Genomic DNA, 21521 nt, shown 5'->3' with positions numbered 1-21521 from the left:
TCAATATCCATATACTGGTGATAAATATTAAGTGACATACAAAAATGAGTCACAGAAACATGTGGGCAAAAGAAGTCAAAATACAAAATACATTATGATCTCATTTATGTAGAGTAAAAAATAGGAGATGAAAAAATAAACCAATGTTGAGAATGCATGAATCACTTTCAAAACTATGAAGGAAACCAAGTAAGTGACTACCATAAAGTCAAGATAGCGTTGTATAGAAGATAAACTGACATACTGTAAAATTTTGAAATTTGAGCAAACAATTTTGAATCTGGGCAGCACTAAACTCCTGTCAAGAGCTAGGGGAAAGGCTCTTATAGAGCAGACAGGAAGCAAAGCAAGGAAATTATTTGATTGGCTATAGCTGAAGCAATTGCCTTATCTGTGAAAGCCAAGTTGGCTGTTTGTGATTGGCTGTCTGTAGGTTTTCAATTTCCTAACCTTGAGGCACCTCAAGGAATTTACTGTTTTAGGTTTTAGTTTGCTGAAGTAGGCTGCCATGGATTAGAGCTTCCTTGTTTTATTACGTGGTTATGGTAGGGCAGGAAAGGGAGGGAGAAGTCATTGGAAGGGATTCTTGGGTTCTGGCAATGTTCTAGTTCTTCACCTCAGCAATTACATAGCTGTCAGCATTCTAACAATTCATAAAGTTGTATATGGTGTTTTGTATACTTGTCTGTTAATCTCAATAAAAGAGCAATCTGTTTATCCATGTATGAGTCAGTTACTTAGGAATACATTTCCCAAATGATATCTAAGACCTTTATGGAAAAACATTAAAGGAAACTGAATAATGGAGATATTCATGTTCAGAGTTTGGGTCACTCCTAACCCACTCATATCCACTATCCCCAAACCTGTTCATTCTAGTCCTCATCTCAACTAATGGCAATTCATTTCTAGTTGTTCAGGTAAAATCTTTACTCATCCTGACTTCTCACAACCACCATAGTCCACCAGCATATGCCCTGGGAAATATCTTTACCCAAAACCTGATGACCACTTTTACAACTTAAACATCTTGGTTTAAGTCATTATATTTTGCCTAATTATTGCAATAGTCTCGTTTCTGTTCCTGCTCTTGGCCCCATTTCATCTTTTCTCAGCACAGCAGCCAGAGTAATTCTGTTAACATAAATTTTATTATCACTTCACCTAAAACTCCCTTTAGACTTAAACTGGCCTGTAATGCTTTGTACCAGCTGCTCACCTACCCCCATTACCTCTCTGAAATACTTTACAACCTTTCTCCTTGGTTACTCTGCTCCAGCCATAATGGCTCCTAGCTGCATCTTGGTTCACTGTTTGAAACAAGCATACTTTATGTGCTGGAAGAGACGCAACTAAAGTTGGAAAGACAGATTGAATCACAGAAGCCATGTTAAGGACTTGTTGTAATTTACTTATAAATTGCCTATAATGCACAAGGCCCCATCCTAAGTATTTGAAATAGAGCAATGGGTTAAAAATAATTTTAAAAACCTTGTTCTCGAGCGTGCATTCAAGTGAGAAGCAAATAAACCAAAGTACAATGTTAACTATATGATATAATGGTAAATGTTATGAAAATAAAGCAAGTGGACAGTGATGGCAAGAGTGATTTTAAGAAAATCAGAGTAGGGGCGCCTGGGTGGCTCAGTCGGTTGGGCGTCTGACTTCCGCTCAGGTCACGATCTCGCGGCCCGTGAGTTCGAGCCCCGTGTCGGGCTCTGTGCTGACAGCTCAAGCTCAGAGCCTGGAGCCTGTTTCAGATTCTGTGTCTCCCTCTCTCTCTGACCTTCCCCCGTTCATGCTCTATCTCTCTCTGTCTCAAAAATAAATAAATGTTGGGGCGCCTGGGTGGCGTAGTCGGTTAAGCGTCCGACTTCAGCCAGGTCACGATCTCGCAGTCCGTGAGTTCGAGCCCCGCGTCGGGCTCTGGGCTGATGGCTCAGAGCCTGGAGCCTGTTTCCGATTCTGTGTCTCCCTCTCTCTCTGCCCCTCCCCCGTTCATGCTCTGTCTCTCTCTGTCCCAAAAATAAATAAAAAAAAAAAAAAAAAAAGAAAAACGTTGAAAAAAAAATTTAAAAAAAAAAAATAAATAAATGTTAAAAAAATTAAAAAAAAAAATCAGAGTACTCAAATGGCAATAGGAAGCAGTTGTAGGCATTTGAGTATCATTTTTTGGAAAAGATAATGCTAGGGGACATAAAAACATTTAAGACATTTTCAGATTTCTCAGGTTTATTTTTTATCAAGTTGCAATCTTCTTCACTGACTTACTAGTATGAAGATCCAACCATGTAATTTGTTTTCTAGGCTAAGTGCTTTAATGGAATTACCTCAAGAAGGAAAACTGGTTAAGACTTTACTCAAGGATTTAAAGTTCTTCTTTCTGGGGGGGGCGGGGGGGGCGGCACCTGGGTGGCTCAGTTGGTTAAGCAGCTAACTTCGACTCAGGTCATGATCTCACGGCTTGAGTTCAAGCCCCGTGTCCGGCTCTGTGCTGACAGCTCAGAGCCTGGAGTCTGCTTCGGATTCTGTCTCCCTTTTTCTCTGCCTCCCTTGCTTGCTCTTTCTCAAAAATAAACAATAAAAAAATTTTTTTTAAATGTTTTAAGTAATTGAACCCCAAAACATTTTAAGGACTTGTTCTGACAAACACTGGTTCGTGTTACTTCACCATATAATCATTAGTAGCTTTACTTTCAAATTTATGTCAATTTATAATTTATTACTTTGGTGGGATTTGTTTAATGTAATTACTAAAGTGTATTTGTGTATTTACTGGAGTTCTAGAAATAGTGCATAAATGAGCCCTATTTGGAAATACAACTCACTGAAGATAAAATTATCTTCTATGTGCAAACCTTGGGATTTCAGTTAATCAAGATGTTTCCTAAACAGCTCCTTTGACGTCTCCAAACTAATTTCAGTCCTTAGTCTTGAGCCCTATCCATCTTCTGCTTCTAAATTTTCCATTAACAATAATTTATAACATCTAACAGGAGAACCCCATTATCTCTTTTCCCTAGGAAACTGTCATTGCTTTTACATTCTTCTTGTATCTTTGTAAGGAACCAATTACATGGTTCTCTGAAAATAAATTCCATATAATTTCACTTCTAAGGACAAAGCATTAATTGGAAACATCAAAAAATCAAAGACACCCCCCACCACCACCACCAAAAAAAAAAAAAAAAAAAAAAAAAATCCTTCAGTTTTAAAAATGAAGTCTTCCAGGGGTACCTGGGTGGCTCAGTCAGTTAAGTGGCTGACTTCGGTTCAGGTCATGACCTCGTGGTTCACAAGTTCAAGCCCCACATCGGGCTCTGTGCTGACAGCCCAGATCCTGGAGCCTGCTTCAGATTCTGTGTCTCCCTCTCTCTCTCAAAAACAAATAAAACATTAAAAAAAAAAAAAAAAATCTTCCAATTTAGAAGTGCATATCACTAGTTACAAAATTTAAAATGGAATTCTTGGGGTGCCTGGGTGGCTTAGTCAGTTAAGTATCTGACTCTGATCTTGATCTTGCAGTTTGTGAGTTTGAGCCCGCATGGGGCTCCACGCTGACCACCTGGAACCTGCTTTGGATTCTGTGGTCTCCCTCTCTCTCTGTCCCTCCCTTCTCTCTCTCTCAAAAATAAGCGTTAAAAAAAAGAATTTAAAATAGAATTGTGTGTGTGTGCACATTACAATTTAAGATAATTAAAAATTGAAATTCCAAAGATCTTTTTTTCTCTCCATGCATTACAGCCCCATTACCACTTTCAACAACTGAGCTTAAAGCCAAAATTAATTCCTGAAAAGCATCATGACAAGTGTTCAAGTTTTCCAGGTAAAAATGAGTGAAAATTTTTACAAAGGATCTTAATACATACAATTATTTTACATTCATCTAATAAGGATTTTAAGAACCAGGTTACATTTACGGTCATCCCTTTTAAATTTTTACCAACCTTTTCCTTATCATGTTATACAGGATAAAATTTATACTACATCCCAGAAATTATTAAAATCCCTGGATGAAGTTACTCGGTGGAAACTAGCCCAGGAACGCAGGTAGCTAGCTCTGCAGTTTCAAAAGTTCTACTCACTTACTGTTTCATAATTATTCCAAGGGATTTTTTTAGAGTACTTGAATATGTCCTCTTATATTTTTACAGTGCTGGAAATACTTATTGACATTTTCACCATCACCATTTACTTGTCAAGGGAAGAAATAATATTCAGTCAAGCCTAATACTAGTCGATGTTATGAACTCAAAGGCCACTTGCAATTAAAGTGCTCTCTTGTGTAAAAGCATCAAAAAGTTAATACAAGTACTAGTCTTAAGCAGTCACACAAGTCTAAGCCACATTTATTTGCACATGTATAGTAATGGCAACAGATACTCCAAATTCATACAAATTGATAAAACAACAAAGTTAATCACTTGGTACACTTGTGTGTTATCTTGCTTACAGATTCAAGTGTAGATGAACTTCCTTCATTCTGTAAACTTTCATACAATACTTAAACAAAAACTCTTGAAAACACATATTGGCATGTTTCAGTTAGAGCCAACACAAAAGTTAAGACAAGACCACAAACTCAAAAACCAAGTTTAGAGTATACTTTTCTACCTCCCTCCCCTACAAAGTGATTATTTTCTTCAATAGATGTATATGCTATATCACACAAGTAGCCATGAAGACAAAAGAATGATGCTCCCATAATCATGAAGAAAATGCCAACCAAATTATACTGTTTTAAGTTATCTACCAAATATATGATTTATATATGAGAAACAGGGGGAAATGCTTAGATTAAAATAACAAGGGAGATTAGAAAAAAATAGTAAATGACTTCGAGAACTATGTTCCCCCTGAAAACTGCAAAGATATGACTTTGACAACTCAAAATAATCATCTAAGGCAAGTAAAAGTGAAGAAACCTTCAAAGACATTCTAATCACGTTCAGTATCTAGTGATAAAAGCTGAAAATGATATTAAGAGGGTATTTATTATACAAGTGTCAACGAGGACATCCCAAAACTAATGAAAGAAATGCACATTTATTTCTACAAAAGCAAAGTATGGTACAGAATTAGAAGGGAACAGACTTAAAGATTTACCTATTAAAATATACAGATTCTTACTGAAGAGTATAGGATTATTTAAAAAAGATGACAAGGGATGTTAATCTTTTTTTATTATTATTATTTTTACATATTTTGGAACCTCACATAATTTTGATAAATAACTCTTACAAAATTATGCAAAAAGTACAAGAATGTCTGGTAAACAAACAGTCTGTATTTTCCAAAAAGATTTTTTACAACATGCAATTCTTAAGGCAGCATCCTCCTTACAAGGAAAGGTAATCCTTTTACTCATCAAGAAATCTTCTGCTGCAAAGAATAGGCTAAGAAAGCCTGGCTTCTTCCATTAACGCCTTTTGTCTTTCCTGTCTGATTTTCGGTCTCTTTCACTTCTTGAAGATCTTTTGCCTGATCGACTACTCTCTGATATAGACCTCTTTCTGTCGGACCGAGAATTCTTATCCTTTGATCCTTTTGTATCTCTACTACTACCACCTTTCGAAGATTTGTGACTTCTTTCTAGTCCTGATGTATCCCTTCGCTTCCGATCCACGCTCCTTCTGTGCTTTCTATCTCTATTATGTCCCCGGCCCCTACTCCGACTTCTACTCTCACTACTACTAGTAGTGCTGCTGCTACTGTCTCTGCTGCTGCTGCCGCTGGTGCTGGAGCTGCTACTGGAACTACTTCGACTGCTACTGCTGCCACTGCTGGAACTGCTTCCACTGCTGCTACTGGTTGAGCTGCTACTGGAACTACTACTGCTACTGCTGCGACTTCTACTCTTGCTGGTTTTATTTCTAGCTCGACCTCTACTTCTGCTCCTAGTTTTGGTTTTGCTCTTGCTCTCTGGATGTACTGTTAAGACTGACTCTACCATCACCTCAGTGAGTTTTACAGATTCCACAGGAAACTCCTTCCTTTCAGGTAGTAAATGCCCTTGCTCCTGAATAACCTGAATTGGTGGCTGTAAAACAGCTAATGGCAAAGTCTCAGGATGAGAAAGAGGCTGAGGTTGGAGTACTGCTTGGGATTGGGGCTGGGACTGGGACTGGGACTGGGACTGGAGCTGGGGCTGGGACTGGGACTGGGGCTGGGGCTGGGACTGGGGCTGGGGCTGGGGCTGGGGCTGGGACTGGGGCTGGGGCTGGGGCTGGGACTGGGGCTGGGACTGGGGCTGGGGCTGGGGCTGAGGCTGAGGCTGAGGCTGAGGCTGGGGTTGGGGTTGGGGTTGGGGCTGGGGCTGGGGCTGGGGCTCAGGCTGAAGCTGAGGCTCAGGCTGGGGCTGAGGCTGAGGCAGGGGCTGGAGGTGAGCTACAGGCTCAGGCTGAGGCTCAGATTCTTTCTCTTCTTTCTCCTCAGGCTCATTTTCCATTTCTAGAGCACACGCATTCTCTTTCATGGGAGAAAGAGATTTACATTCTTTATCTGGCTCAACTTCAAATTCCATTTCTGGCTCCAGTTCTTTGCTAGTTTCATTTTCTGAAGGTTCTACACTTTCAACTTGATTGATTTCCATTACCTCCTGCTCAGTAATTACATTTTTGACACTCTCAACCATCTCTAGCACATCCATAACTTCGTCAGGTTGACTATCCTGCTGCTTCTCACTTTCCCTTATCTCAGTTTCCTCCTCCATCTTGACCTCCATTTCCTGTTTTTGTTCCTCCTCCTCCTGTTCTTTCTCTGCATCACTATGAACTATACCTATTTCCTTTTCCTCTTCCTCTCCTGCTTCCTCTATTTCTACATCATTGTGCTGATTACCTGTCTCCTCCAACTCTTCCTCTCGCTGAGCCACCTTACCCTCTTCTTGTTCCGCCTTCTGTTCTTCATTACGCACCACCTGATGCTCTTTTTCCTTCATTGATTGTCTTCTAGGCCTAGCCTCCATTTTATTTATTTGTTCTGCAAATTCGATGCGTCTACCTTCAAATAAAGCTGAAGGGTAAAAACATACATGTATAAATAATTAAAAATCCTCAAACTCACAATTTGACATTTAGTCACAAATTGTCATCAAGCTTTATCTAAATGTCTTTTTGTAAAGAGATAATGACACAAGACTGATTAGAGCAAGTAATTACAAATTGACATAAAATGATACAAGCAAAGATCCCCCCAAAAACCTATTATCAGTAGGCAACTACACCACATTATCCAACTGATGGAAAAACAAAACAATTTTTTGCCATTTTACTTCATGCTGGATGAGAAATTTTGTTTGAAATACAATCATTTTTATGCTATCATATCATGCATTAATTTTTCTGATCCCAGAAAAACACTAATCATCTAATCACCATCTCAGTAGTGTCTATCCTTCCATGTGTGCTCTATGGATTACATCAATGTTCACTTTTGTCTTGCTTCATTAGCATTTATATCTGGCTAAAAAGAAATCCTCTCATTCAGACACCTAAGAAATCTATGTACATACTGCCTAAAACATGGTAAGTTTCAGGTTAAACTCCATCATAAATCAAACACTCCTGCTTCAAACCCATTACGATCTCACAGAATCTTTAAAAAAAAAAACACTACTGATACACAATTACAGGAAACATGTATACGTTGAGTGTATCACCTTATTCGTTAAGAAAATTTCACTGTATCTCTACATGTACACTTACCATTCATTTTTCTCTGTGACTCTTCTATTAATTTTTGGGTAGCTGGACACATTCTTCCAGGAATATAGAACAAATGGGGCTTTGTCTTAGTTCTTATATATTTAATTATCTTGGCATTATGCTCATTCCATTCCTCTTGCTAAAGAAAAGGTAAAAGGTCAGGTTTTTGTAAACATGAAGGATTACCAATCTTAGAATTCCAATTCCGAACTACTACTCACCAGCTGCGCAAGCTCAACCTTCTGTTCTAAAAGCCGCAGTTCTGTCTGTTTAGCACGCCTCTCTTCAAACAGTTCTCTCCTCTCATTTTCAACTTGTTTTCTTTCTTCTTCTGCCTGCACTTCAAGTTTTTGTTCAATTTCCTGGCGCCTCTTTTGCTGAAAATAAGCGATTATCTTTAACAACTTATTACATACCGTGATTATATGAAACATTACTATTTTACTAAGTTATCTGTATAGGTTTCATATTTGCAATTCAGGATACCAGCTAAATCAAACTTAGTACTTAGCATTTGAAGCTAATCCCAATTTCTCTTTCATGAAAGACAGACTGAAGCCTTTCCATTTAAAAATTGAAATACCATGGACATTAGCCATACTATCAATAACTGTTCCATTTAACTTAACTTTTAGATAAGGTTCTTTCATAATTAACCTAAAAAAGAAGAGCACTGTCTTTGTAAGTTATCTTTAGTTATTCTTTCTCCCGAATCAAAGAATGTGACAGAAGGGACATCCTATTTTCGAACATGATGCTTTGAAGCCTTTTATATTCTCTAGGGAAGTTAACATATAAAAGCTATAATAGAACTTTATTAATCTATAACTGAATTGTTATCTCCCTTTCCACCACAGTTCTCCCTTGAGAATAACTTGGGTGTTCAACACCAAGGACACAGTTTTGTAGGTTTAATAAAACAAAAACTTCTACCAAGATTGCATAGTTAAACAAACTGTGGACGGCAGGGAATGTTTAGGCTTTTACTTCCAGAGTGCTATGTGAAATTAGTGAACTACAATGCTGATTGAGTTCCACTCCCTTGTTTGAAAGAAAGTACTTTGGGGCCTAAAGAATGACAAGTCTTCTCCAAGACCACAAAATAAGACTGTTGTAGAGCTGGGATCAGAACCCAATTCTCCTGAGTCACAGACCAAGGCTCTTGGCTCTATAAAGAGAAGTTCATTCTGTTACTTCACAGGACCTCAAAAAGAGACCAGCTAAAAATATAACAAATTCAGAACATTTTATAAGTTTTTTTCTCAGCTTCATTTTAGGCTTACAATTCAGTCTCAAGAGCATTTCCACTCTTTTCAAAACATGTAATAAACTACTTTGATAACTTAAAGGAAGCAAAGGAAAATTGTAAATACCCTTTCAGTAGCAACAGTGGATTCTTGTTTAAATTTCTGAAGAGTGCCCATCAACAAGCCAAATATTCGTCGGTTCCTAAAGAACAGAAAGAAAAATTCAATTTCAGTAGATTCCACTTTTAAGCTCACCATTTCTTAAAAGAAACATACTACAGGCACTTGAACAATTTTTAAAGATAAATTTTCCTAAAATTGCATTATTTGACAGGAATTTTCTCACACATAAAAAACTAAAGATACCTTTGCTTTCCCTTTTCATCCATATTTTGATCCTGGATAAGGTCTCTACGTGTGCGTTCTTTGGAGGTAGCTACAACTGAAGACTGCAAAGCTGGCTGCAGGAGAAAACAAATCTCAGTAATTTAACAAGCATATTCAAGGGTGGCACTCCAAAACATAATAAGATGGTATAGAAAGTTCTTTTGATCTCAGTTACCTTTTTAACATCATCATCCTCTGGGTCGCTTTCTTGGCGTGATTCTCTTCTTGTCCGACGCTCCCCGCCCAGCCTAACATAGAAGAATTTTAAAGGCCAAATTTTAAAATTTGATTTAAGTGCATACCAAGGTCAAGTGATTATTTTTATTATGACTTATTTCTAGAAGTCTCATTTTATCAGTCTCCATCCCATTCTACTCTAACCTCTGGTAGTAAAAGGATAAAATGTGTCACCAATGCTTAATGCAAATATTGATATCCTGTGTTTCTCAAGTGGTTAAGTTTTTATAGTACAAAGCAAAAAAGTGGCACAAACTATTTTCTCAATCTTATTCTTCTCATGATCTTTATTTTGGTAAAATGTCTGTTATTGTTAGTGAAGAACTGAGTTCTGAGGAACATCGGCTTAGTTCAGTCAAACGTAAAGGGAACAGAATCAAGGGAAGTGGTATACTGCTCAACTCTAACACAATAGAACAGTATTTATTAAATACTTAAACTTACATGCTACCTCAGAAAAGAGCATACAAGAATGTCTTCGGAACCTTTCCTCCAACGTACCTAGTGACTGCCCCTTCAAGGTCTCTCTGTTTGGCTGGGGGTCCTCCTCCACTATCTGAGAATCCACGCCTGCAATTAAAAATGTGCAACAGAAAACACTTGAAATTTAAGATAAATGATATTTCCCTTTAGCAACACAATTTGAGTTTAAAAAAAAACCCTTCTAATTGTAGCAACCACAAACAAGCATTCACTCCAAGATGCTTTTTATCACTATTTTAAAAACCACAAAAATAAACCAAGTTTACACAAAGCTGGTAGTTAATGTATTCTTCAGTCTCTAGTTTTACATATAAATGAAGTTCCAAGACAAGTACACGGAAAACTACAGCTGATCACAGCTTTAAACAAAACACAAACATTTCTAACATTGACCCTACCACGAATCTTTAGACCAACACTTAATTTAGTATTAAGTCTGTACAATCTTAGCATGTAAATTAAGTCCTAAGAAAATCTTACCTCAGCAATAAACTACCACGTCCTCTACCTCCACCAGGACCAGAAAGGGCCAGCAATCTGGCTTGGATAGGCCTAAAAGATATTTACAAACCAGTAAGAAAACCATGTAGACTTATTTGCTGTTACCCCACATTCCACGGATGCGGTACATCAGAGAAAAATGACCAGAAAGGTTCAAATAACACGGTTTCAAATACACGTGCTTGAAACCAGACAGGAAATACTATTTTAACTCCCTTGTTTTTTACAAAATCCAGCATCACAGGAATTATATTTACCTCATTGCCACTACCCACTAATAAGCTTGGATCAGGCCCGAATTTCGCCAACTCCAAGGAAGCTGCACGTGGGCAAAAGCCTGCGGGGGAGAGGCGGCGGCCCGCGTCCCAGGAGGGTCTCTGGACCAGCACCAGGCCGGGTAGCCGCCGGATGGGGAAGGGGCTTTGTGCTGCAGTTCCCGGCCTGCAGGGCCGAGGGCGGGAATCGGCAGCCCGGGCCTTCCAACACGGCAGGAAGCCATCCGGCATGGCTAGGACCCACTTTCCTTCCTCGCGCACCTGAGCCCCGAAACCTACGTCGAGGACCTGGGAGACTCCTCACCTCGTCCAGGACGGGGTTCTACCGCCGTCCCGGGAACAGGCCTCGATGTTCTAGTCTTCTTAAGGCTGGCCGCCCTTCCCGCCCCCAATTCACCCCAGCTTGCTAGCTATCTCTCGGACCCGGCATTTCTCATCCACCTCTTACCTCACGTCATTCGGATCCCGTCCGGTGAGCTTGCGAATATTCTCATCCACGTTCTTTAGGCTCTCTTTGGCCTTTTCTAGCTGCTCCTGCAAAGTTCTCACCGCGACCGCCATCTTCTCTCTGCAGCAGGCTTCCAGACTGCTCTACAGGCCGCGCCTGGCTGTGTCGCGCTGCGAGACGCGAGAGGACTGACAGCAGGGCCCAGCCAATGACTATAGGCTTTGTTTTTCGGCCTCAACCACTCAGCGTCCGGAAGGGGGAGAAGCTGACGGCCTCTGTGGCTCGGGGCCAATGAAAAGTCTTCTAGGTTGTTGCCTCCCTCCCCAATTAGAAGCGGGTGGTGGGGCCCCGCTTCTAGCGCAGAGCAGGGGCGCGTTTGAGAGTTCCTGGGTCCTCGAAGACGCCGGCTCACAGACCTGCTCTTGTGGCGCGGCGCGCAGAGTTTTCCAGCCCTTTTAACCTGTGATATGACGTGCTCTGTATCGTTTTAACCACCTAATCACATCAGTGAGATGGAGGCGAGTCTATTTAACCCTCTCTCCAGTAAATGATCAGATTAGGAAAGGGTGCGGCCATTCTGTTGGTGCGCATGCCCAGAGAGGAGTTGGAGGGGTGGCGCAGTCCTCCCTTCATTGGATTAAACCAAAATGAGGGAAGCAAAAAATGAACATGAAAAATCATTAATCGTAATAGCTAACAATTATTTTGTTCGATACTAAATGAAACGTTTTACATAACTTGTCCCTCACAAACCAAAAGCTTGAATAAGCTGCCTGTTATTACTGATAAGGAAATTGAATCAGTAGATACTGTAACTATCTCTAGGTCACGCCAGCTGAGAATCAGTGTCTGATCAGACCCTCTGCAAGGGTATACTAGATGAAAATACCGACGAAAAGACTGCAGGTATCCTCTACACCCGGCCTATACAACTGGTTTAAGATGGGGTCTGGAGTAGCGGCCCTATTGTTAGTTGTGTGTGTACGACAGTGTCTTCTAGCTCGTGGTTCTGCTCCGTGTACAGAGCCAACATGAGAACTGTTTTGTTCCAGAAATACATTTACGAATTACAGCTCAGAAAACATTTCCCCAAGAAACAGTGTTGTAAATTACCTTGGTTCTCATCGTCTATTAGCCGGGCATCAACCTTGCACCAAGCATTAGACAACACTATTTAACTCTACTTACCATTTTAATTCGTCTCTTTAAAAGCTCCTATTGAGCATCACCAGTAATCCAGGCTCTGAAGATAAAACCTAGAACAAGATCGCTGTGGTTCCTGCTTCTGTGGAGTTTGTAGGCTCTTCCAGGAGCAAAAATCATTCATGTAACTCATTCACTCATTCAGTAAGTATTTGCTGAGCACTTACTATGTGCCAGGCACTTTTCTAGGTACTTGCATAGTGTGCAAAAAGATCTTTGTCTTCAAGGAGCTTGGAGACAGACAATAAACATAAGTAAATTACAAAACATGTTAGAAATGGACAAGTGCTATAGGAAAAAAAAGTAAAACTGGATAAATGGGATAAGGGTTGATAAATAAGAAATTAATTATGATTGTAAACATACTTAGGATCCAATGATCCTTACTACAAGGCTGTGTAATAGATTGAACATGAAGCATAAGATTGTGGTAATAGTAGATCCTAACCACCAAATGTAACAATGTTTACATGGGAAAATGCTTTTATTTTATTTTTTTAATATTTTTTGGGAGAGTGCAAGCGGGGAAGGGACAGAGTGGAGGGGGGAGAGTATCTGGAGCAAGCTCTATACTGACAGCAGAGAGCCCAGTGTGGGGCTCAAACTCAAGAGCCCTGAGAGATTGTGACTTGAGCTGAAGTCAGATGCTCAACTGACTGAGCCACCCAGGTGCCCCCATGAGAAAATGCTTTTAGAGGCAACCAAAAACATAGGATCTGTTCCTACTTCCATAGGACCTAATATTAGGATTCTGGACAATTCAACAATTGATGGTGGTGATGAAGGGAGAATGCAGTCAGGACATAAGGGACCTGATTTCATATATGGAAATATTAGTGCTGGGAAAAGTAAGATTATGGTTGCAAAATAATCTTCGAAATTCACTACTATTGTTAAATAACAAAAACTAAACAATAAATTTTAAAGATCTAATTAGCTTTATTAATTGATTCATGAATTGGGCAGCATCCCATCTGGCAAGCAGAGGGGGAGCTCCAAAAGGCTACAAAAAGAGAAAGATTTTTAGAGGTAGGACAAGGAAGTCATAAACAAAAAAAGGATTATTTGAGGTGAGGTCACCTTCCTTTGGGGACAAAAGGGCTTATAAAGTGGCTTACTACATCTATCTTTGGGGGTTAGAGAGGGCCTCTGTGACAGATTACCTTATTGGTGCTGGCCAGAAATATTCGTAACTAACCAGTTAAGACTACATTTCTGGTGGAGGTAAGCTCCAGTTTGGTGAGGGGCCTAACATAAATGACTCCATTTTGGGCCTGTGGTTTTCTTTCTAACAGTGTTTTCAAAGGCTTAGGTGGAATTTTTATGTGATGCTCTAAAAACTGATCCAGGGGCACCTGGGTCGCTCAGTCAGTTAGGCTTCTGGCTTGATCTCAGCTCAGGTCTTGATCTCAGGGTCCTGAGTTCAAGCCCTGTGCTGGGCTTTGGACTGGGCATAAAGACTACTTAAAAAAAAAAAAAAAAAGAAAGAAAGAAAGAAAAAAGCTGCCATAATTCTAATTATGGAACATGATCTTAAATATCTGTGGAAGAATATGGAGAATTGAGAGGTTATTGTTAACAACTTGAGAAAACTCAGTATGTTAATTTGGGGGAAACATTAATTGGGGGAAAAATATTCCTTGTGAATTACTAAGTAAAGAAACAATCACAAGCTAAGCAACACTTTTAAGCCAGAATTTGCCAAAATTTAAGAGGTGCAGATGATCTAGCTATGTATTTGCATCTGTGTAGTAGTTAAATCCCACATCTGCCCTAGATTCTTATGAACTACTTCTCACAGTGAAGTTGCTTTTTTTTTCTTCTTCCTCCTTCTCTTCTTTTTTTAATTTTTATTTCTTTTGAGAGAGACAGAGAGCATAAGCTGAGGAGGGACAGGAGAGAGACACAGAATCAGAAGCAGGCTCCTGGCTCTGAGCTGTCCGGTACAGAGTCTGGAACCACAAGATCATGACCTGAGCTGAAGTCCCACTAGCCAACTGAGCCACCCAGGTGCCCCTGTATTTTGTTTCAAGTACGTCCTGTTCTTTGCTTACTTCATCCCGTTTGACCCTTATACCCCACTCCCAGTAAACTTCCTTGTGGCCATAATGACTCTAAATCTTTTTGCATACCCAGGCTTAATCCACAATGGGTTGGGCTAATTTCTCAATATATCTAAACTTTGTAGCCTGAAAAAATGATTTATTCACTTTTTTTTTTTTACAACTTTTCTCCCTATTGAACATGTGGCAAAAATAAAAGCTTTTGATGAAGCTAATTCTTGTCAGTTCTAACACATAGCTAGGTAACACACGGACGGCAGCGGGAGCTCCTTTTGATTTATTTTATGCTGCTCCCTCTCTCCCCCGCCTCCGATATCGTCTGGAGGAGGAACCTTTACCCTATGGGGACGCGAGGAGTTCAGCACGGAAAAGGAACTCTGTGATCATAGAGCTGGCGGAATGCCGGGGTAGAGGGGACCGGAAGTTGATTTTCGCCCCCCGCCCAGGGGCCGGATAGGGTCTCCGCTGACTCCGTTTGGTTCCGGCTGCTGTCAGATTCCGTCGTTGGGCCTGAGGGCTTGTTGGCCCTGGGGTGGGCTCGCCCCGGTACCGGCCTCACTCTTGTAGCAGCCTTGGGGAAACGGAGCGAATTCCTGGTCTCCTAGCAACCAGGGACCGGCTGTGGACTGAAGGAGCTGCGGCGCCACAGTGCAAATCGCTCAGGCGCTAGCCGGAACCCTTGAGCCCGGCCAAAACGGGAGCCTAAACTCTGCGCTTGGAAGAATAAGCAGGAAATGGCGGACGAGGCGTTGTTTTTGCTTCTACATAACGAGATGGTTTCTGGAGTGTACAAGTCTGCGGAGCAGGGGGAGGTGGTGAGTTCTCCCACAGGCCCTTGAGGTCCTTTCGCGGTGACACTTTTTGTTTCTTCTCAGTTCTTTCCTTCAATCCCTGTTTTATCGCCACCCAAAACCTCCCGAAGTGTAGACAAACTGGTCCACCTCCAAGTATCCTAAGACTAGAACCTGTGAGCTGTCTTCAGTCTTTAATCCTCTTCTCTTTTGTATTTTCTGTTTGACACTTTTTTTGGGTCCAGGCCCACATCTGATTCCTGCAGGTCACAAAATTTCTTACTTTTAGCCTTGTTGCTACCATGATTTATGGCCGGGTTCATTGCAACGCTGATTTTGGCACCCCTACTAATTCTGTCACTTCCAGCACTACCACTGGACATACTTGAGAATCAACCCCTATCCCCTCTCTGTAACCCTCAGTATTCACCGTTCTTGAAGACAGAAGGCTAATGAGATTTAAGATTAAAGGAAAGTTTGCAGGCGTTACTATAATTAGGAAACAAATTTAATTTAAAAAAATGTTATCTAGTGCCCTTATGTGTCGGAGGTGGTTTTGTGTGTTGGGAGTATAGTAATGAACGAAACAGTGACTTCATTTTCCTGGAGGTTACCTCTAATATGTGGAAATCCTCATTCATTCACTGATTCATTCAGAAAATATTTATCAGGTGTATTGTGAGCCTGACACTGTGCTAGATAAGATCATAGTTACTGGGGAATAGGGGTTCAATGAATAATTAATGTATTGGGTAGTAATTAGGAATAGAATCATGGAGTTGTAATGATTATTAAAAATGAGATATTCCTAAGTCATGCTCAAGTCAGAAGCTCTTTGTATAATGCTGTTGATAAAGATGGGTGGAAAGTGGGCAAAAGTAAAGACACAGATGTATGAAAGAGTGTGGTGTATTTATGCTTAAATATTTCACTGTGATTAAATTGAATGATTGGAGAGTAAGAAGTGTTAAAAGCTGAAGCTGAAAAGAGTCCTGTATGATTAAAGAATTTGACCTTCTCCGTGGAGAATTGTTAAAGAGGGGACTGATATGGTCCATTTGCATTTTAGGAAGATAATCCCATGTTTAGGTTAGAGAGAGAGGATCTTTGTAGTGAGAAGAGTTGTTAATTCAGGGGTCCAGGCAGGAGATGATGAAGATCTGAATTAAGACAGAAGAAGAGAGAATGGTTTGTAAAATAAGAGGTAGAATCTCAAGGACTCAGTTTAAGTATAGGAGTGAAAGCTCAGCGTGGAGCCTGCTTGGGATTTTCTCTGTCTCCCTCTGCTCCTCTCCTCGTGCATTCTCTCTTTCTCAAAAAATGAAATAAAGTAAGTATATAAATAAATAAGTAAATAAGTAAAATAACATTAAAACAAAATCTTGGGTCATGAGTTCAAGCCCTGTGGATCTGTGCTGAGCATGAAGCTAAATACATAATAAATAAATAAATAAATAAATAAATAAATAAATAAATAAGCAAGCAAATAAACAAACTAAAAATAAATGAATAAATAAGCAAATACACAAACTACTTTAAAAATAAATGAATAAACTAATAATACCTTTCTTTTCCTATTGCACTTTGTTTACAGTAAGGAATTGAAAGTACATATAAGCCAAAAGGATTTTTAAAAGTTACGTAGCAGAGGTGCCTGGCTAGCTCAGTCCATACAGTATGTGATTCCTAATCTCAAGGTCCTGAGTTCAAACTTGGGCTTGGAGCCTGGTTAAAAAAAAAAAAAAAAAAAAAAAATTAGGTGGCTGTGAAGACTAGAATCCATGTTGGAATCTAGGTGTATGATGGTTCATTGTGTTAGTGTCTCTACTTTGAGTGTATTTCAGATTTTTCATAATAAATGTAAAAGAAAGACACGTAATCCTGACATTAAGCTGTAGTTTTTATGTACCTTTTCAGAGATGAAGTCATTAAATTCTGAAGTGAAATAAAGGGGGGTGCCTGACTGGCTCAGTTGGTGGAGCACGTGGCTTTTGATCTCCGGGTCATGGGTTTGAGCCCCACATTAGGTGTAGAGATTGCTTAAATAAATAAAATAAATAAACTTTGAAGTGAAATAAAGAACCAGTAGTTTTTACCCTTCAAATCAATGATTTTCAAACCATGCTTGGAGAGGAATTAAATTTTTAAAAATGGCGTAATTGGACATTTACCAATTTATGGAGAATAGATTTTTTAAAAGGTTAATAGAGAATAAAATATTCTCAAGTTTAATTTTCTTTAAAAATTTGGTACCCACTAGTGAGCATTCACAGATGCCAAAGTGAATGAACAAGTAGCAAAATCAGGAGGTATTTACTAGGGCATAATTCAAAAGCTTATGTGATCATAGTATTTGAGAATGTCTACATAAACATAGTTCCTGCTAATCAGCATACTCTTGGGTGATTCTACAAAAAACGTATTGTTCCACAAAACTTATGGGTTACTTATTCTACCTGAGCATGCTTGTTTGTTCTCACCTGAACATGTTTTGAAATGAGTTGGGAGAATAACTGAAAAACGAATGACTGTGATAGTATATTTGTGTGCAGAGCATTATGACAGCATAGGACCCAAAGGAGTGTCAAGGAAGGCTTTTGGGAGAATGTGATACTTGAACTGAATTTAAAGGATGTATAGTCTGTGGAACAGCATGTGCTAAGGCGTGGATGCGCATGGAACTCGAGTTGCTGCAGAAATTTCAGAGTGGAAGAAGGAGAGATGTTTGTGGATATATGGCTGTTAGTAAATCTGGTTAACTAACCAGGATCATTTAAGGAAAGGCACATAATGCCATGCTAAGGAGTTGAACTTTATTTTGAAGAAAGAGGAGAGGGTGTTAAAAGGTTCAGTAGAGAAATAACCTGATTTGTTTTTTAGAAAGTCTATATCAGAAATATAGGAGGTAAATCAAAGGAAGAAAAAACTAGAAACAAAGAGGTAATTTGGAAGGCACTAACTGGAAACCAGTAGGGAAAAGAGAAGGGCTAACTTAAATAGTAAGGATAGAGAGAGATGGATTTTGAAAGCATGTAGATAATAGGCTTCGTGGGACTGCAGTGAATGTGGAAGGTTGGGAATAAAGAGGTAAAGTAAATGGCAGTTTTCTGGTTGGGGTAACTAGATGAATAGTGGTTCTTTTAATGAAGTTAAGGAATTTTAGAGGCAGCACAGGAGGAGGACATTAAAATAATATCATTTTGAATATGCCTTATTTGAGGAAACTGTGGGAACTCTAGATGGCTCTGTCCCATGAAGTCTGTACTATAAAAGTACAGATTTAGTTGTCACAACCTCATTAGTAGAATACATGGTTCCTTAAAAAAAAAGTTGAGCAAATAATGAGGCCTATGGAAGTTTCCACTTCCACTAAGAAGTGGAAACAGGCTCCATTATATAAATATCCATGCCATCTTGGAGCTGTATTCTAGCAGAGGGTGGGGATAGAGGGACATGGACAATGTGAAATTAGTAAAGTATATAGTATGTTAAATGATGAAAGAAGTTCTTTGGAGACAAATTAAGCAGATAAATGGGATAGGGCATCAGTTATCACCTACATGGGGCTGGAACTCACAACCCTGAGATCAAGAGTCATATGCTCTACCCACTGAGCCAGCCAGGCACCCTACTTTTAGAGGGCTTTTTAAAACACAGATTACACTGGGTTTCAGAATTTGCAGCTTTTGATGCTAATGTTGCTGGTCTTGGGGCACGCTTTGAGAATCATCAGAATAGAGAATTTCCGAAGGGGAATAATTTAGTTTTAAAGAAGATAGTAAAAAAGAGCCTCACTGATGTGGGTGGGTGGGAGGATGGGTGAAATGGATAACGATGATTAAGAATATACTTATTGTGGTGAGCACTGAGTAATCTATTAGAATTGTTGAATGATTATATTGTACACCTGAAAAAGCGGGGCGGGGCGGGGGGGGGGTGGGGATGGACCTCATGAGATGGTGACATGTGAGTGAAGACTTGAAGCTAGGGAATTGGTCATGTGGATATCTGGAAGAAGAGTTGCCCATGCAGGAACCCTGAGGTGGGAGCATGCCTGGCATATTCAAGGACAGTAAGAACAGTGTAGAGCCCATGTGAGTGAAGAAAAGTAGAAAGTTGAGACCTGAGGGGTAGAGAAATCTGGATTGTAGAGAACTTTGTAAATGATCCAGAGGATTTTGAGAGTCTTCAGCATAGCGGTAGTATTTACAGTCTGAAGACTGGATGAGATTGTCAAAGAAAAAACAAAGCAATTGCATGATTTCTGACATAGGATGGTGGGATCATCAACTAAGACACATTGAGGACTGGAAAGCTTGGATGACTCTAAGAGACATTTTGAAGCCAGGAACAATAGAATTTAATGACCGCCCAAAGGGAGTGACTGGTGGAAAGGTGATACTTTGACTTCATTTCTATAACTGAGGAGAGAAGAATAGTTGAAAATGGAAAAAAAATGTGTAGAGGGAGTAATTAGGCAGAGGCTTTGGCGTTTCTGAGAAGTAGTAACAGTTCCCTGTTTACCTTATTGCCTTATGAAATGATTAGTACTAAGAAAATTGAAATATAACTTATAATTCACTTTTTCTTAGAATGTTTTAGTAAAAAAAGTATAAGTACTTTTATATTTTTAGTCAGCATCTTAAAACAATTTTTGAATACTGATATTTTGGTATTCTAAAAATATTCAAAACAATTATTTTTTAAAATAGGAAAATGGACGCTGTATTACTAAGCTGGAAAACATGGGGTTTCGAGTGGGACAAGGATTGATAGAAAGGTGAGCAGTATGGATTTGAAAATTTTCTTCCAGGTAGGTTATAAACAAAGATGATCCATTTCAAAAGATTGCATAAAATTTGAAGTACTTTAATTTTAATTTCTAAATTGTATTTATCCTGTGTTCTTTAACTCACAGATTGAAATTTCTCTTTAGTTCTGATGCCATTTTAACTCGGTTAAAACTTTTAATATCAGAAGAAAATATATATTTGTATTTTAGACTTTTTTCCTAAAAACTTTGGTGTACTGTCTAAAATCTTGTTGCATTTTTGGGGTGCCTGGGTGGCTCAGTTGGTTGAGTGTCCAACTCTTGATTTTGGCTCAGGTCATGATCTCACAGTTTGTGGGTTCAAGACCCATGTTGGTGCTAGGCTGACAGCGTTGGGTGCGGGACTGATATCTTGGAGCCTGCTTGGGATTCTCTGCCTCCCTCTCTCTCTGCCCCTTCCTTGCTTGCGCTCTCAAAAATAAATAAGCATTTTTTAAAAGCTTATTAAAATAAATAATAAAATCTTGCTGCCTTTTTTACTTAAGGTCTAGTAGGTTCTTTAACCTAAATGGATTTTTGTTTAAATGCAAGGGATGGAAATTCTTTAGAGTCTATGTTAATGTATGTACTAATTTTTCAATTTATAGATCCAGTCTTAAGGTCTTATTCCTTTCTCATTATTTGAATAGCTGAACTCTGGTTATATTTTATATAACAATACCGTGATTATGCTCAGCTTTTTTTTTTTTTTAATGTGCTAGAATTAATTTTACTTAAAATTGCAGCTTGCTAGTAGACTAATTTTCATACTGTAATTGCATAACAGAATGTAAATTGAGATGAGATCTCCTTTGCTTGGTGCTTATCACTTTGTGACCATCAATAAATGTTCAGTGCTGTTCTGGCATTTCAAAATTAGTGAATAATGTGACCTTCCTGCTTTCTTTGGAGGAAAAATACTGATTACTTTTAGTTGATCTTTTTAGGTTTACAAAAGATACTGCCAGGTTCAAGGATGAATTAGATATCATGAAGTTCATTTGTAAAGATTTTTGGACTACAGTCTTCAAGAAACAAATCGACAATCTAAGGACAAATCATCAGGTATTTAGACAAATTAAGGCCTATTTTTTAAAGTCCTTTGACTTAATATAAATGTCCTATTTTAGTTATTATATAAAACTTAAAATAATTTCTAGTCAACTTTGAAATGTTTCTCTTACATGTTATTAATACATCATGATTTTTTTTCTCTAATAGGATACAGTGTATAAGAACAAATAGATAGTTATCAGTAATGATAGCTGTTTCTTTCCCCCAAATAAAAACGTTATCTTAAGTTTTAAAAAGTAGCAGAATGTCAGAATGATAAAGGTTTTAGGATTTGGTTCCTTAGTTATCATTACTTA

The 21521-nt window shown here is 39.1% G+C and overlaps 2 protein-coding genes across 7 annotated transcripts in view; one reads left to right on the top strand and one right to left on the bottom strand.

The window, feature by feature from the left end:
* Window positions 1–4331: 4331 nt before the first annotated feature.
* On the bottom strand, window positions 4332–11484 carry PNN (pinin, desmosome associated protein). Its single transcript, XM_042943022.1, has 9 exons — window positions 11285–11484; window positions 10541–10612; window positions 10079–10147; window positions 9516–9588; window positions 9320–9414; window positions 9080–9155; window positions 7928–8083; window positions 7707–7845; window positions 4332–7014 (listed from the first exon to the last, which is right to left on the bottom strand). Exons 1-9 carry the CDS (start codon window positions 11395–11397, stop codon window positions 5420–5422), a joined length of 2388 nt encoding a protein of 795 aa, XP_042798956.1. The 5' UTR covers window positions 11398–11484; the 3' UTR covers window positions 4332–5419.
* Window positions 11485–11644: 160 nt separating this feature from the next.
* Window positions 11645–21521, top strand: part of TRAPPC6B (trafficking protein particle complex subunit 6B) — a 38785-nt gene continuing 28908 nt past the window's right edge. For 2 of the 6 annotated variants that reach the window (XR_006203782.1, XM_042943034.1), the window contains exons 1-3: window positions 19307–19736; window positions 20054–20121; window positions 21099–21216. Coding sequence is in view for 5 of the 6 variants with exons in the window: in XM_042943034.1 (XP_042798968.1) it covers window positions 19566–19736; window positions 20054–20121; window positions 21099–21216 (357 nt within the window). In the remaining variant the exon portion in view is untranslated. Of the gene's footprint in view, window positions 11803–14937; window positions 15366–17399; window positions 18083–19306; window positions 19737–20053; window positions 20122–21098; window positions 21217–21521 lie in introns of those variants that run through there. The other 4 variants (XM_042943037.1, XM_042943035.1, XM_042943036.1 and 1 more) reach the window with 4 other exon arrangements.

Source organism: Panthera leo, chromosome B3 (genome assembly GCF_018350215.1).
Source record: "Panthera leo isolate Ple1 chromosome B3, P.leo_Ple1_pat1.1, whole genome shotgun sequence".
NCBI lineage: Eukaryota > Metazoa > Chordata > Mammalia > Carnivora > Felidae > Panthera > Panthera leo.
The sequence above is the reverse complement of the archived record's forward strand: the minus strand, read 5'-3'. Positions and strand labels throughout refer to the sequence as shown.

Coding starts and splice junctions, on each gene's coding strand:
- PNN (XM_042943022.1), bottom strand. CDS start 11,397: ATGGCGGTCGCGGTGAGAACTTTGCAGGAGCAGCTAGAAAAGGCCAAA. Junction 9,415..9,515: donor AGGATGATGATGTTAAAAAG/GTAACTGAGATC, acceptor TTTCTCCTGCAG/CCAGCTTTGCAGTCTTCAGT. Junction 9,156..9,319: donor GATGAAAAGGGAAAGCAAAG/GTATCTTTAGTT, acceptor TCTGTTCTTTAG/GAACCGACGAATATTTGGCT.